The 16,302-nt window shown below is 41.1% G+C and overlaps 1 protein-coding gene across 1 annotated transcript in view; it reads right to left on the bottom strand.

The window, feature by feature from the left end:
* The window catches only part of galnt18b (UDP-N-acetyl-alpha-D-galactosamine:polypeptide N-acetylgalactosaminyltransferase 18b), a 73,120-nt gene that overhangs the window by 19,201 nt on the left and 37,617 nt on the right, over positions 1-16,302 (bottom strand). The window contains exons 4-7 of the mRNA XM_030048603.1: positions 13,489-13,672; positions 12,459-12,656; positions 12,128-12,242; positions 758-943 (exon numbers count right to left, since the gene is read on the bottom strand). Coding sequence (XP_029904463.1) covers positions 758-943; positions 12,128-12,242; positions 12,459-12,656; positions 13,489-13,672 — 683 coding nt within the window. The remainder of the gene's footprint in view (positions 1-757; positions 944-12,127; positions 12,243-12,458; positions 12,657-13,488; positions 13,673-16,302) is intronic.

The following is a 16,302-nucleotide window of genomic DNA, read 5'->3' as shown; positions in this document are numbered from 1 at the left end:
GGGAGGAGATCACTTGACAACCCCGCTGACATTCACACACTCACACACCCGACCCTGCAACATTTAGATTAGGTGGCTGGTGAATGATGCTGCCTCTCTGATGGTGCTGTAGATTTATGAAGCCATAACCTGATGTCCTCTGTACTTGCCGTTTCTGGATTAGTACATCATTATTTTGACATCGGACCCTAGACTTTGGCATTGACTGATTGTAGCATCAAATCCAGTGTACTGGTAAAAGACAACCGCACAGCAAACACTTCTCAAGTGTTGACTTACAGCGAGTGCAGTGCCTTCTAGAGTCCATTTCTATTTGTCTATTAACCTTGTTTACTCTGCTGGTCCCATGGGTGGGTTTGTCATTGCTGCATGGCCAAGCTGTTGTTCAAACCCACAGAACATTATTTTAAATTGTAGTGGAGATCACAAGATTTCCAAAGATCCTTAAAATATGCTGTTGAATTATAGGGAAATGTGTATGAAATGATGCACAAAACATATTTTCTATTTGATGTGATGCTGCAGCCGTAGAACAATGGCAATGTCTTGTTCAGCAGGACATATTTGTGATCTTTGGAAACCTTGGGATCTCCACTTCAATTTAAACTAAATTCCTTGGATTTGAGGACAACATAGCCAAACAGCATGCATTTGTAATGATCAGCGCACTGATGGGACCAGCAGGGTTGAGGAGGTTAAGCTCTGCGATATGCACTGGGGAAAAACACATTATGTCCTGTGCTGCTGCACCGTTCACCTCCTGAGGTAAGTTCCAGGCCATGTACACGTGGCTTTTAAACTCATCCATCCAGACCTCGGCGACTCGGAGGGCGTTGCGTCGCACATGAGACGTCAGGTCCTCTGTGTAGGGTTTATGTGCGCGCTCGATATGGGCGATGCGAGAGCAAGGCAGGACCTCCACACTGCCCCCACACTGCCACACCTGGAATAACACATCACAGATAGAGAGAGCAAAAAAAAAGATTGTTCATTCATCCTCCAATGTACAGCCAGCAGTCTACTTTGCTTTGGTGTAAAAAACAACGTTCAGTGGTAAATGCCATTGCAGGCTCTATTAATCAAAATGGCCAAGGATTTAAGTGAGGACTGTTAAGACTCAACTGACCAAAAAAAAAAAAAAGTCTACATGGTTCCCATTAACCAAAAAAAAAAAAAAAAAAAAAAACACAGAATAAACACATAATTATTCAGTGATTGGGGTGAGTTGAGTCTGAACATTTCAGTTATTGCAACCAGGGGTGATTTTAGACTCCTCTAAATTTCATAATTACTTTCTGAAATAGTTTTTAGCCCTCTAACATTCCATTCTGCAAACTTAATGATGGCTTGATGGCTTAAAGGCTTTTAAACTGAAAATCAGAACCGTTCTACAATTCCTTCCCAGTTCACCCCACCCACCCATAAGAAGCTCACACGATGTAGGGAATTGAGCCATCTATGCCGACTTGTAGAGTTACCACTGCAGATCTGAATGAAATACTTGGTATTTATGGGTTAAAACATTCACATTTAATGATTCAAAAATCACAGCATTAAAAATGATGTCTTCACTGGATAGAGTTTACATCAGACAATTTTATTTTTAGATTTCAGGGGAAGATGATTGCTTGGTTGTGTTCATTGCTAAAATGTCAAGGTTTTAAATCAATATTATTATGGTTATTATCTTTTTTTATTTTTGAAGAACTGAAGTGTAAGAACTTGGCTGAGTTAAGAATGTTCCACGTTATTACTGTTATTATGGCTCATCATAACATCAACATTATTTATACTGAAAAACAGCCAAGAATGCTGATTTATTTGTGAATGAGATACATCATTTAATTAGAAAAATCCTGACAGCAGAGGTAAGCTCTTATGCCGTATTGAAATGGCTGGCTCTAAGTTCATGAGTTATTTTAAATAAACAGAGTTTTAGAGAAAAACAGGTTAATGTTTGAGCATTGCTGTGACTCTGTCATGAATGCATCATTTCATTACATGCGCAAAACTCTGGAAATTTATGAGCTACTGTTAAAATACAGTGGGAATTCATTTGTTGTTGTGATTTAGGCAGGTTGACTTCATCTCCATCAGACCCCGATTCTTTGTTTTACCTGCAGAAAACAGCAAGTCTATCAGGAGAGCAGACAGGAGCAGAAGCAGCTGGAGCTGCAGAGTCTCAGCTGAGGTCTGACAGTGATGTAGTCATCAAGTTTTTTACTTTTCTTTGAGGTACGTAGAAGTGACAGTGATACACGAGAATACTAGAATACTAGAATACTGAATACTGAATACTGAATACTAGAATACTGGTCAGTATAATTTGTTGGATAAACAGTCTCTACCTTCATCAGTCCAATCATGTATTTGTCCTCATTTGTAGATGCACAACACATAGATATTGTGTTTATTTTCTTAGCAAAAGATTTTGTGGTGTAAGACTTTTTTGTTAAACATATTATGATGAATTATAATATCATGTATAGAAAAATATTAGTGTATTCAATGTTATTCAATGAAATGAGTGATTTAGCTGTGAACTTTAACACTTTTGCAAGGTAAAAAGTCTGATCCTAGAATGGCTTTCAGACTATACCGTACATCGTCTGTGACTGTTTTCATAGCTCTTTTCATGTGTTAAGGGTCAACTCCTGACATGCAGAAAATAACATAAGTGTTTGGAATGGTATGGAAATATGAAAAACATTTACAACCAAAAAAAAAAAAAAAAAAAAAAATTTAAATAGTTTGAAGAGAATTTCTCATCTCCTCTATGCAGTGCCCTGCACAGGACCCAATTCAGACCTTGACTGCGCATTCTTTCCGCACATTGCCCTCACCCACTCACTGATTCCAACCCTGGAGTTACAAACAGGCAGCCAGCTGCAAAATGTGTGCTCAAAGTGATGAAAATGTAAATGAAGACGTCCAACTTCCAACTTTGACTTTACGATATGTGGATTCTGACTCCAACTTGAATCAGCTTATGCATCCGAAATGTCTGGAACTACCATCGATTTCATGATGGAAAACAAATTTACATTCACACAGTTGTTCAAAAAGGCACTGAGCAAGTGGCAACCAGTTACAGAGGCCTCTGTGCTCTCCTTATGTATTCATTCTTTTTTCCCCCTTTCACATCACTCAAGCTTGTATTCATGTGATGTACTATTGCTTTCTTCCTCAATTTTTTTTCCATTTTTCCTACTTTTGTATTACTCATATAACTCTTCTAACCTTAAAACAAGACCAAGAAATGCTGCTATTTTACACTCCAAAGTTTGCCCTCAGCCGCTCCATCACTGCCACCCAGATGAGAAGGGAGTTGGGGAGAGTCCACACAGGCCAGGCACCGGGCCATGATGGCTTTACCTCAAGGGTGCTCAAAGCGTGTGTCAGCCAACTAGTGGAGCTTCTCCAGCACCTTTACAGCCCATACTTGAGTTTGAAGAGGGTGTCCCTATGGTGGAAACTTTGTCCCAGTGCCCAGGAAAACATGCCTTAATAAGTCCTCATGTCTGGAGTCACCCCCTCACATAATGAAGACCCTTGAGAGGTTGTCCCTGCGACGCCTCAGATCCCTAGTGAAGGAATCTCTGCAGCCTTTGTCTGTGACTCATCTATCCAGTGATTTGTTTTGCTTATGACAGGGATAATGACATAAATGTACATGTTCTCACTTTTCTCCGTACATGTGATTAGTATCAAGTAAAGTATGCACCAGTGGTTAGCCTATTCTGTATGTTTGAAGTTTTTCAACATATGTGTATGCTGTAATTTTTTGTATATTGATTTTTCATCATGTTCTTAGATTCATCTCAATTGTTATATATTGCACACAGGCTGACATTTTTTATAATTTTCAGGTATTTCATACTGCACATATTTCAACCTCTTTTTTGTTTTGTTTCTTTTTTGCACACCCTCTTCATTTTGCAATACATACTTTTTTTTTTTTTTTTTTTTTACACATTCCACAATACATTGTTACTTAATGTTCCAATGATAAACTTTCAGTTGAGGATATATACATAACCCTGCATGCTCTATTCTTATTTATAAATGAATTAAAACTGGGAGGGAAATTAATTAGGCTGTGCAATGCTGCTGACTGGCATCTGAACAATTTGAATGGTGCTGAAAAGCAACTGAAAGACTCCCTACACCAAGTAATGAAGATGCATCCTGCTATTTATGCATGTGCTCAAGTTTATAAAGGATCATCAAAGAAGGTGGCACTAGCACGGCCCATGGAGGATGTTCAGAAATCCTTTAAATGTAACAGATGCGTGGTGCACCCAGTGTTTCCAGACGGATAAGGACCTCGTTCATTGAACTTTGCTGTCCTGAGAGATGATACGCAGAGCCAAGTTGCACATCTGCCATAGCTCTCATTTTAAGTTATCATTTTAAGTGGAGCTCTTTGGCTTGGCCAGCCTAACCAATGCACGACGTAATTCCCCTACAGTGTATGCACTGCAGAAACTGCAACGCATGAATGCACAAACCAGTGAACTGGCTGTATTGAGGTGTTCCTCCTAAGCACCTAATCAATGATCAATGTTGTGTTGGCCAAATGCACATCTCTTACACACAGACACACATGCACACACACACACACACACACACACACACACACACACACACACACACACTCATAATTATAGAGTGAATGCAACCCCAAAAATGTCTGTCTCCTTTCTTCGGTGTCAACTTTCCCATATGAGAACAAAACAGATCCCTCAGATCTGCAGTTAATTGTGGCTGGCCTGAATTTTTGTCTGAATGACACCACTGCAGATAACCACTAATTGTCTGAAGGCTTTCTTCAAATTAATTAGAACAAATGAGTCATCACTGTCAAGATGGAAATCTGAACCATTAGTAAAGTATGGAAGGCTGTGGACAGTATGACAATATTAAGTAAAAACCTCCTGCAAAAAGTAAAAATTAAAGATACAGATATTAAAGATACTGAAGATATGACTTTCAATGTATAATAATTGCAAATGACTATATAATTTGCACAGAGAGTTACACAGTCTATATCTAGCATTACTGCAGTGTGCTGCTGTAGTAGAAAGTAAGGCTCAATAGGACTTAAAGTACAGCTGCAACTAGAACTAGAAAGTCTTGATTGTCATTGTAGGATGGAGTGAGATTAGGAGTGCTACCTCTGATCAGTGCATTAAAGGACACAGGGAAACAAATCAAAACAACTGCATGAACAACCAACAACAGCCAACACCACAGGTTCCAGAGTAATAAAATAAATACAATGTAATTTTGTACAATAAGTGTACTTATCACACTAGAATAAATTAACTATTGCACAAGTAGGAATGTAAATTGCACTAGAATAAACATAAATGTTGCACTAGTATGGATGCAATTATTGCACTAGCAGGAATGCAATCATTGCACTAGAATAAATGTATTTGTCACACTAGTATGAATGTAATTATTGCAAAATAATTAATAATTATGGTACTAGAATAAATGTAATTGTAGCACTAAAATAAATGGAATTATTGCACTAGTAGGAATGTAATTATTGAGGTAGATCCAATGGGTTTACCCTAGAAAAACAGCCATCATATTGCATTTGAGGGGTCATTGGAGTTTAGTGTACTTATGGCCCAGGGAAAGGAACTATTTTTAATGTTTTACACTCCATTTTACCACAAAATAGCAGAATGGTGAGGGGGTAAAAGATATCACTGTGCCACCATCCAGCCAAATGGAGAACAGCAGATAAATTTCTCATAAAGTTAATTGAGTCTTGGTTGCTGTCATTTAGCTGTAGTATCACATTTCACCCACAGTGCAGCACAAAGCAGTCACTAAGCCACTGTGCTCAGTGAGGAGTTTTTGAGGAGGATGCATAGCTCCATTCAGCCTCACCCGTGAGTCCTCAGTGATGCAGTGACCTTTCCATTGCAGTCAGGACAGCAGGACCCCTCTCTGCCATCGCAAGCTTAAAGCTCATCTCTTCAAGAAACACCTCACATCCCCATGTCCCCCCTGGATCACATCCCTCTCTCCCATATCCTTCTCCAAATACAGTCTTGTCTTAATCCTTCCTTCCTGTCTTCCAAGATGTTCTTTTTTGAGGAACTTTTCTGGCCCTTCTCCATCTGATCATTTTGGGATTCCAGGAGCATTTTGCTACATCTATTATCAGGGCACAGCGACTCTGAACCTAAACTTATTCGACTGTTGCCCTCATCATAAGTTGCTCTGGATAAGAGCGTGAGCTAAATGCCTAAAATGTAAATGTGATGTGAGTGGAAGTGCTTTATTAATTTTTACTGCGTACAGTGGTGCCAGATACGGAGTAGATGCTCAATCAGTTAAAAACGTGAAACAGTTGCCAGGGCATAAAATTAATTTTGAAGAGCCAGACTATTTCATGAAACCTATAGCCTACTCAGTGTGGTGATTATGCAATTTTATGGTCACTGCAACCAAAGTGATATATCGAATCAGCCAATGCTGACAAATATGCAAGGTTTGGTTTGATGATTGGATGGTTACAGTCCAGTTACTTTAAGATTTCATGAACTTTTTGGAGGATGCTCCGGTTGATTCATGCCATCAACACTTGTGTGACTATCATCTTCATTTACACCAGTAATGTATGCTGTAGAGCTAGAATATAGTTGTGAGCTGGGAGCAGATTACACGTCCATATTTTTGTCAATTACGGGCAAAAACCTTACTTGATATGAAACCCTCATCACAGACATGATCATTTGAAAAGACATCTAGGCCACAGACGCTCACTGACGGTCAAACACTGGCTGGTGGCTGACCGTCAGCTTGCTGTGTCACGGCCTCTGGCCTCGCGGTTAGCAAAATTGTCATTGTTTCATCATTTTAAAGGGCACCGTTCCAGCTTTCATTCCAGCCCAGTTGTGAACCCCTCTGACAAATACAGCCTTTGCTTGAAAATGATCTTAAGTTTGACACCAAGACCAAGGGAAACACTGATGTTGCCGATTCATTCAAGCAGAAAAGTGGATCCATTGCTCTTACCCAGAGCTCTGAGATACAGGAATCTGACTGGACAAGTCTTGATTTTTTGAAAAAAAATTCCCAGATATCAGAGACTGTCACACCAGCATCATATCAGGTGTAACACTGCTTGTGCTAAAAAGCCATACAGTGAGGGGGAATTGTGAAGACGAGCCTCAGAGATGCTGTTGCTGTTGCTGTCGATATTAACAGCTCAACTGAAACAGTTATATAAGGATCTTATGTCTGTGAATAATTTTTTTTCTATGCTGAAACAAGTCAAACATCACTCTGTTCTTACAGACACAAATGTGAAAGAGCTGCTTCAAATCGCCACAACTGAGTACAAGCCAGACCTGAAAGGAACTGAGAAAAACAGACTGCCAGGTGTTTCACTGAGTAAACCGAGGTTAGAAAACACCATGAAAACTGTTAGAACTGTGCAGCTTTTCTCAATGATGTGGGTGGTTTTTTGGCTCTTTTTGCTGGACTGGATGGCCACCCCCAGCCTATTGCTTACCTTTCTTTAAATTATTCTGTGGCACTTAGACCATTTAAATAAATCATTTGACATACATGATGAGAAGCCAGTCTTAATGTATTGAGAGAGCTTGTCACAATTTCTGAAATAGCAGTGCTATTTTTTGGTATGACGACACTAAAGTGCAAGGCCAGTCACTGTGGGACGCTGTTGCTATTACTGCTTTTACAACTTTTGGTTTCCTCATACCAAAGAATGGCACCATTATGTCAAAGACGTGTGTTATAGATGTGTGTGACACTGACAGTGCCGGCTCTACCTATGTTGGCGCTCTAGACAAAATTACTCCCTTGCGCCCTTCCATGCCTGCCTACCGCCCCTGGCTGCAAGCGGCGCCCCTCCAGCAGATGGTGCCCTAGGCGACTGCTTATACCGCCTATGCCAAAAGCCGGCCCTGGACACTGACACACATTTGCAACAGATGAAAAGTGATATAATTGCAACAGCAAATAGATAAAATAAGTGTCTCTCTTGAAAAGCTCTGTGACTGAATCCTAGAGATGTGCGCTCATTTTTCAGAGCATTTGTTTATTTTGTTTAGCATTTTGTAAAGTCAACATACTGAGAGTAAGCTCCCTAGACTTCCCTGCTAAACCCACTTCCATGTGGAACCAGTGAGAGGAAAGTGTCAATAACTCTCCCAGTAGGGACAGAGGACAGTAATCATACACTGAGTTGCAATTCACAGCCGTCTGACTGCAGTAATGTGCTTCAGATAAGCCATGAGATATGTAGGGAGACATATTTGTATTCAGATGTCGGCTAAGGTGCTTAACTTTAATGTTGGGTGGCACATCCAAAATACTGAAATCGGCTTGTTTGCGGTGCCTGCCCCCCGGGTGACCAAGCTTTCACCGTCAAGAGTTTTTGGTTGAATAGGTTTATCCACTGTGTCTGATGCATCACCTCTACAATAAAGTACTTAGTCTTAACTTGGGAAAACAGTTTTAGCAAGTTTGCTGCTACCACAGCAAAACAGCCAGAATGTAATCTTCATAAAGGAGAGTCATATTTGTTTTATTGTTTACTGCCATATAAAAAAAAAATATAGGAAGAAGCTCCGCACGATGAAAAAAAAAACATATTTGGAGGCTTAAAATTTATTGCCCCTGCACAAATAAGAAATTATGCTCTGAATGTCATGGGAAGAGAGATCATCTGAAATTGAATGTATATTCTTTATTTCAAAAGTTTTCACCAATACCTTAAATAGGCCTGGCCCGATTAAAAACGTTAAAATTAACAAACCATACAGCCTTCGGGTGGCAAGAACTCCCTTTTAGGACAACATGACCAATAGCTCCCAAAAAGACAGAGCTAGTCCTTTATTATAGTATATTTGACATAGTTCATGTATATATTATGCTGTGATACAAAAAAACAAGCAATAAAATAAACACATAAACACATATCTCTGCTGTCAAACAAAGAAACAAAAAAATGCAAATTAAGTATTTATGTTACTGTATGTCTTGTTATTCATAGTGTATAGTTTTCTGAATCTTATACCATTCAAACGGTGTAGAGCTGAAAACAGACGGCCATAGTAAATATAGTGAGAAAAACTGGTTTAATGCAGATTTATGGTCACTTTGACAGCAGTAATATATCAGATCAACATGAAATAAGCTCCTTTATTCAGGCTACTGAGTTTGCTGTTGCTTAGATACCGTGGTCGTGTCTACTACTTAGGTTTCATTCACTAAAAAAAAGGTCTAATTAAGACTGAAGAGGCAACCTGTCACACAACATCATGCAGCAGTTAATTGTTTTCAATGCAAAAATACTGAACTGTACACTTTAACCTCTGTGGAAATAGACAGGATAGATAGATGACAAGTGATCATGGATTTAAAAAGATGTACATCACTGATTTGGTAAACATGTTGAATGTGAGGCGGATTTGCTTTAATAACTAGACATGTTTTGTATTCCTGCACTGTACAATGTTTTATTTTCATAGTATTTATAAGATGCCCTCCGTTAAATTTCAAAGGTGCAGTATACATAGACGGTCTCCAGGGCAACAGCTCAAGGTTTAGAGTATATAATGTGCAATGTTCTTCACTTGGTGGCTGATAACATCGGGCAGGCCACTGAGGTGCCACCGCTGACAACAATCTCTTTGAGTATCTCTGCAGAATAAATCCAGTCTTTTACAAACAGGTCAGTGTGAAAAGCCCCGCTTCCTATGTGCAACACCTCAAATGGACTTTATTCACCAAAGGCACTCATCTGTACCTGCTCTTCACCTTGCAATTTGAAATGTTTATAATGATAACCCTGTATTTTGTTTGGACAAAACATAAATTGCCTCTGGAATAGTTGGATGAAATCTAAATGTATAAATCATGTCCTGCTCTATTATGACAATAATTGTATTTTATTGCTGGTTCCATAAATACTATCCACAAAGCCCAGCGTGTAATTATTTTTCATAGCCCTCAATGATCCTCATTTCTCAACACAACCTGCCTGGCAGTGGCTGGGAGTGATAATGTCTGCTCAGGTCTACTTATGATGCATTGTTCCAGGCTGGCTTCACTGGCGCACTACCCAGCTTTCACAGGTGTTGTGGGAAATCATTTCGATTGCAATTCTCTCCCAGCCTCCTGTCCAATTTGCTTTATGTTCTACAGCAAGGTCTGACCTCAGCGATCATCTTACAAAACTGCAATTTAGGTTTGCCACGTATCTGTCTCAGTTTTCATCAAACAAGAAATCAGCACAGGAGCGCAAACAACTCGGTGGCACTGTGGCACACGTCAGGCCAAAGCTGTGCATTAGGGAGGGTTATTTTATGAAATGGACACATTGTATAATAAAGGCATAAAAAATATTTCATTTTGTAACCAGCTGCAGCTCTAACTATTGTGCTTCACGGTAGTCATTTATGGGATTATTTGACTTCTCAGAGCCCAGTGGTTCATTTCATCCTCAGGACATCTCTTTAAAGACAAAGCCAATGCCTGTAACTGTTGGCCGCGTGCGAGTGCATCTCTGAGCATCCCTCAGCGCTGCTCTGGTGTCAGCCAATGTTTGTCCTGGCAGGTGGTCTTGAGGCATGACCAATATGCTGCAGGCACACAGGCAGACCCTGCTGGAGCTCTATGGGACTGCTAACCTGGGGCCAAAGCCTGGGTCTCCCCACCATTCTTGTAGTTCTCAGCTCATGGTTTCACCCTCTGTTTCATCCAGCCTCTCAGCCAGGACCCACAACTGAACTCTAAACTACATTAACCCGCAGGCAAGTGTCATTTCCTATAGGACTGTAGTCCAATATAACCAAGCCAGGAAACAGCATGGAGTGTAATACTGAGGTCTGAACTCAATTCTGAGGGAGAGAAACTGATGCAAACCAAAACGATTCATCCGGCTGCTGGACTAGGACCCTGGTTTATTATACGGGTGATAAAATCATCAGTGTTTTCAGCAACAAAGCAATCAGCGGGGCTGTTATCAGGCCTGCGAATCCAAGTAATTTCTGGAGGAAAATGACTTATGGAACCAAAGTCCCTTCTGTCCAAAAGAGTTACTGATGATTACATCTGTATCATTAGTGAGGATGGATATTTCCACATTTGCCGTCCTGTTGCAAGCCTTCTTCCGTTTCCCTCTCACGGTGAAATCTAGCGAGTGCAGCAGAGGAGGAAGAGCCTGTTGTCCCTTGCCTCTAGCTGTTGTTGCAGAGGTTGATAGCTGCATTAGTGATGTTCTTTGTACAGTGGATGTAACAGCGCTATCATTAGCTATCCCATAGGAGGCCTGCTCTTTCCCTGGCCCATCTGCTTGTGGTGCTGCTGAGCTGAGCACACAGCAGCCAGCTCCTGACTTCCAGTCAAAGCTAATGCAGGCATATGAATTAAGTATGGGCGCTGTGAAAACAAGGCTCGAGATACACAGTACCCTTCAGCTTTCAAACAATGTAAGCGCTCTTTCTACACCATTACCAGCGATGGCTTTGAGTCCTCTAAGGCGGTAATGGCAGAGCATATTTCTCATATTCTTTACAGGGAATATCACGGCGGTGAAGGTGAACATTCAGAAACAGATTTTACCCTAGTCCATGTTTGCAAGTCAGGGCGGGAGTGGGTATTATTTTCAGTGCTCTAAATACATGCATCTGTTTCACTGCTTTGATGCTAAATAGTCATTATGCTGTTACATTATGACACCTTTAGCTGGCCGAGCTTGATGCCCCTCTGATGCATAATGACCTCAGGCTTTACATGGTAATAAAAATACATATAGGGCAGCTGGATAGTTTATAATGGCCAAATCTTTACATTTTAAGTTCAACTGTTCAGTTTTTATCCATCCAAATATTTAAAACTGAACTGCCTTGCAGGTATAACTTGTGATTGCACGGCACACCACTTCGCCTGGTGTCGAAGGCTACCTTTGCAATAAATCTAGAGGCTGTTTTACATAAAAGAGGGGAGCGAGGCGTAACTCTTTGACCTTGCTCCCAACATGTGTCATAAGTGCCATTATCATAGTTAATTTTCCACACATTACCTGGATGAACATTGGCCCGCGGCTGCTGGGAGTGATGTCATTACTCACCCTGATGCCGAGCTCCACGTTCTCTCCTCCGTACACTTCCATCCCCTCATCCAGCAGACCAATCTCCTCAAAGTAAAGCCTATCCACCACAAAGCAGCCGATCAGGGCCGGGCTCCTGAGGGATCGAAGATGACTGAGATCAAATTTGCTTGTCCGATGGTTTGTGCTTACCAGGTAATGTCAACATGGCACAGTTGCTACAGTGACACCAGGGACTTGAAGAGAGAGCTACAATTGCACAGAAACGTTAGCGAGAGTGCAAGGCCGACGCTGTGTTCACAAACTGTATGACTGTAACTGATGATTTTCGGATATCACAGTGTTTACTCACTGAATGGGAGCACTCTTGTTGCCCTTGTGCCACCAGGACTTGGGTGGGTTGAGGTAGCGACACCACAGCTCCCAATCAAAGCCCTGCGCAGACAGCGGATACTCTTCAATCTCAAACGTGTCGTACTTGATGTTATCAAATGATGGGGAGATGATGCGCGTTCTGTCTTCCTGAATTCTCTGGAGAACAGGCTCGGCCCTTCAAATAAGGAAAAAGAAAGTCATTTTCGGTGAGTTTTCGATGTGAAAACAGAATCAGAATATCACCTGCTACCTCAATACATAACAACCAGTAACATGATGTTACATGACTGGGAGGCTACTAGTGAATTGATGTAAGCACAGGAAAAACACTGCAGAAAGTCACGTCTTACACACACACACACACAAACACACACACACACACATATATGCGTGTGTGTGTGCGTGTATACAATGTAATACAATGAATGTGTATATAAAAATTGGGGAAAACACATTACTCATAACAGTAATATAACCACAAATAGCTGACAAAAACATCTACATAGAGAGCTTACATGTTTCCAGGTAAAAGCATTCCAGGTGATGCCACCAAAAGCTGAAAACTACATCAGCAGGCTAAAAGTGGAATTTTGGATGTTTTTCAAAATGTCTCATGACAGATTTGGGTCAGGCTGCTGTGTGCACTGCAATCTGGTAGAATATGAGCACACTGGCAGATTAATGACTGTTGCATTGTGGCAAACATGTAGGCCTCATACCCAGGTACTGTACTTGCATGCATAGTGTGTGTGTGTGTGTGTGTGTGTGTGTGTGTGTGTGGCATAACTGGTTGGTCTTGGACAGAGCGTACAGCCACTTGAAACATAACCTCTCAGTATCCTGGTAGTTTGCACTCTTTAAATGAAAACCCTTTTCAGTAAGCCGACTGCGATGTGGCTGAAGAGGGGTCATGTCTCTTTGGTAAGTGCTACCTCACGAATCAGCGTTGGTGTGCTGAACTGTGCTAACCTAATGCAGCATGCACGGATATGTTCAGAGTGACTCACCAGCCTACGTTGAACTCGACATGGGCATCAAACAGGGCAACAACTGGAGCGGTGGCAGCCCTCCACCCACTCACCCTGGAGCGGATCAGACCCTCCTGCTTGGAGTGCCGCACCATCTTGATGAATCCTGGACGCTGGCTGTTCGTCTCTGACACAAAGTCCTGCAGCTTCTCCTTTAGCTCATCTGCGCACACACACACACACACACACACACACACATACACACATAGTCACGTGAATTATACATCAATATCTTGAAAGTTTTTGAAGATTCCTTGTGAAATAGGTGAATAAAGAGAGAAATAGCTGCTTATGAGCAAACTTTCACCCACAAGACCTCATCTCCTCCTCCAAGGGGCAGTATTTCATGGGTAGGAGGCCAAAAGTACTCATGCTTCACTGCTTTGATCACTGGACCAAAGAGGCAGCGGCTTGAGCCAGCATACCAGACCTCCATGGGGCTTACTAGACATAACGGGATATTGCAATATTGAGGACTCAGCCTGCAATGCTTTTCAAAACATGAAGGGAGGAAATGGAGGAAGTGAGCCTGGTTAAGTGTTTGGCTTCAGCTTTTACCTCCATTATTACTCGAGCCATATTCTGTAAGATGAGTCAATACTGCAACCCTTTTATGGAGAAGTGCGTGTTATTAGTGGTAAAACTCTTCCATTATGAAAGTTTTTCAGAGGAATATCATTTTATTATTTCCTGAGAAACACAATGAATTAATGCAATTACTGAGGTGTACACAGGTTTGCCTTATAGCTCAGCTAGAGTAATTTCAAGTCAAGGGAATGAAACTTCAGTCAAACAGAGGTCTTGGTCACGGGAACACTGAGATGCTGTTAACTTTACAGATTTAGAAAAGCCACATTTTGGAGCTGGTCATGAAATGTCAGCAAAGCCCAGTGGCTTTGCGAGACTGCAGAGTTACTGCAAAAGTGTACCATAAAAATAAACGAGATGAAGAAATGAAAAAGAGTTTGATTATCCTCACTGTCTTTCATCACCCCTTGTATAAATAATCGGCCGTGTTCACACTATTTCGGTTCTATCTAACCACCAGTGCTGTTTTTACATTAAAGAGAATGAGAGCAGCTGTAATGTAGACAGAAAGCTGGATGCCTTGAAAAACATGCGGCATCTTGCCTCTTCTTTACACAGACCAAATTTCTTTCTGAAGTTGAGAAGTTCAACTTTATAGAGGAGTATACACCTTTTTTTGTGAGCCAATCAATCACAGTGAAGAAGGCAAGGAGCTTTACACTACTTAGACAACTGAGTTTATAAAACTGACAACCAGAATGAAAATGGATAAAGGAGCAGTAGAAAAGCTGGTGAGAGTTTTTACTCTCATCATAAAATATGAGCACATACTGACTCTTTTATGATCACAGTTTTGGTTAAGTGCCTAAATTGAATCTAACAACTGTTTTTTATTTTTTATTTTTATTTTTATTTTTTCAGATTGTGGCAGCCGCCACAGCTTGTCATTATGTAAACACAGGGCATGTAATGCACCTTCCTTTCCTTGTCAGCACAACATGCGGTTGACAGGGTGTCTTCTATAAACAAGAGCAAGTTCTATAAAAGGATCAATGTGAACTCAGTTCTCTCTCTCTCTCTCTGCTCCTCTACAGAGTGAAGAGTAATGTTGGACTATATGGCTTGAAGTTTGTTGGCAGCTGAATTGTTACCAATAGCTCATAGCATGTTACATACACAGAGGCACTGCTTCTACAACAATCTATTTTAACATTGTATGGCATTGTATGTAACCGTATGGCAGCGGTCATTAATTTTTATATTGTATAACATCATCAAAACACATTTGCACACCGAGATTATTGACGTTTTATGAAAACTGCAAATATGATGCGATGATTTATAATTCCTAATTGCTTTACCACAGCGTCATGTTTTCATAGCACCTAATAAGAGAGAAGTGAAGTAACTTTCCTTCAGTGGTCTGATGTGACTTTGGTGACTAGGACACTGTGATGATCACACCCTGATGAAAGTGGAGTAGTGTGAACACCCCCGCACTGAGCACAACTCTGAGTAAGAGAGTTGTAGTTAATAGATTTGTACAGTCGCATCCCAGACATATGCTTGTTTGACACCTGACACCGGATGAATCATCTTTCTCAAAGCTTACCAGGAGGCAGAACTACAGGCTTTAAAATGGAAGATCTCTAAAAGTCAACTCCACACAGTCCTTAAGGAACAATTTACTTAAAGGCATAGGTGGATTGTGAGACAACGGGGCCCCTGGCACAGAGGCCTAAAGTCCCAAACCCCCCACACTTCCCAGTGGGGCAAGAACACCAACTTGCAGCCAGCAGCACAATAACTAAATTCAGCTGTACCTCAACAGGATTTTACAGCACCCATACTCAAAACTGACAGACCTAGGACTCTGACTGACTAAGCCCTTTGACTATACAACAACAAATGTTAATGACCACGACTTCATGCAGAGGCTCTGGCTTAGGGACCTCCTGAGCCCCTGGGCCTCTGGGCTTGGGAGCTCCGTTCAGTAATCCACCCATGATTAAGGAATCAAGTTAATATATACTGGATATCACTGTGTTCTTGTCAGTGGTGTACACGGACTAAAAGGGGCAGCGGCAAAATTCTTTAAAAGGGCAAAGTGTGGACTCTACTGGTGGCTCAGTTTGCTGAGGCGCTTACCATGTGAGTCCAATTCCTTATGTTTGGGACCTTTGTTGCTTGTTACATACCATCTTTTGTGGCTCTTTTCTCTCACTGTGAACTTGCGAATAAAGTGCAAAAGGAATAAAAATAAGC

Source organism: Myripristis murdjan, chromosome 3 (assembly GCF_902150065.1).
Source record: "Myripristis murdjan chromosome 3, fMyrMur1.1, whole genome shotgun sequence".
Lineage (NCBI taxonomy): Eukaryota > Metazoa > Chordata > Actinopteri > Holocentriformes > Holocentridae > Myripristis > Myripristis murdjan.
Note: the sequence above shows the minus strand (reverse complement) of the source record. Positions and strands in the feature narration are given on the sequence as shown.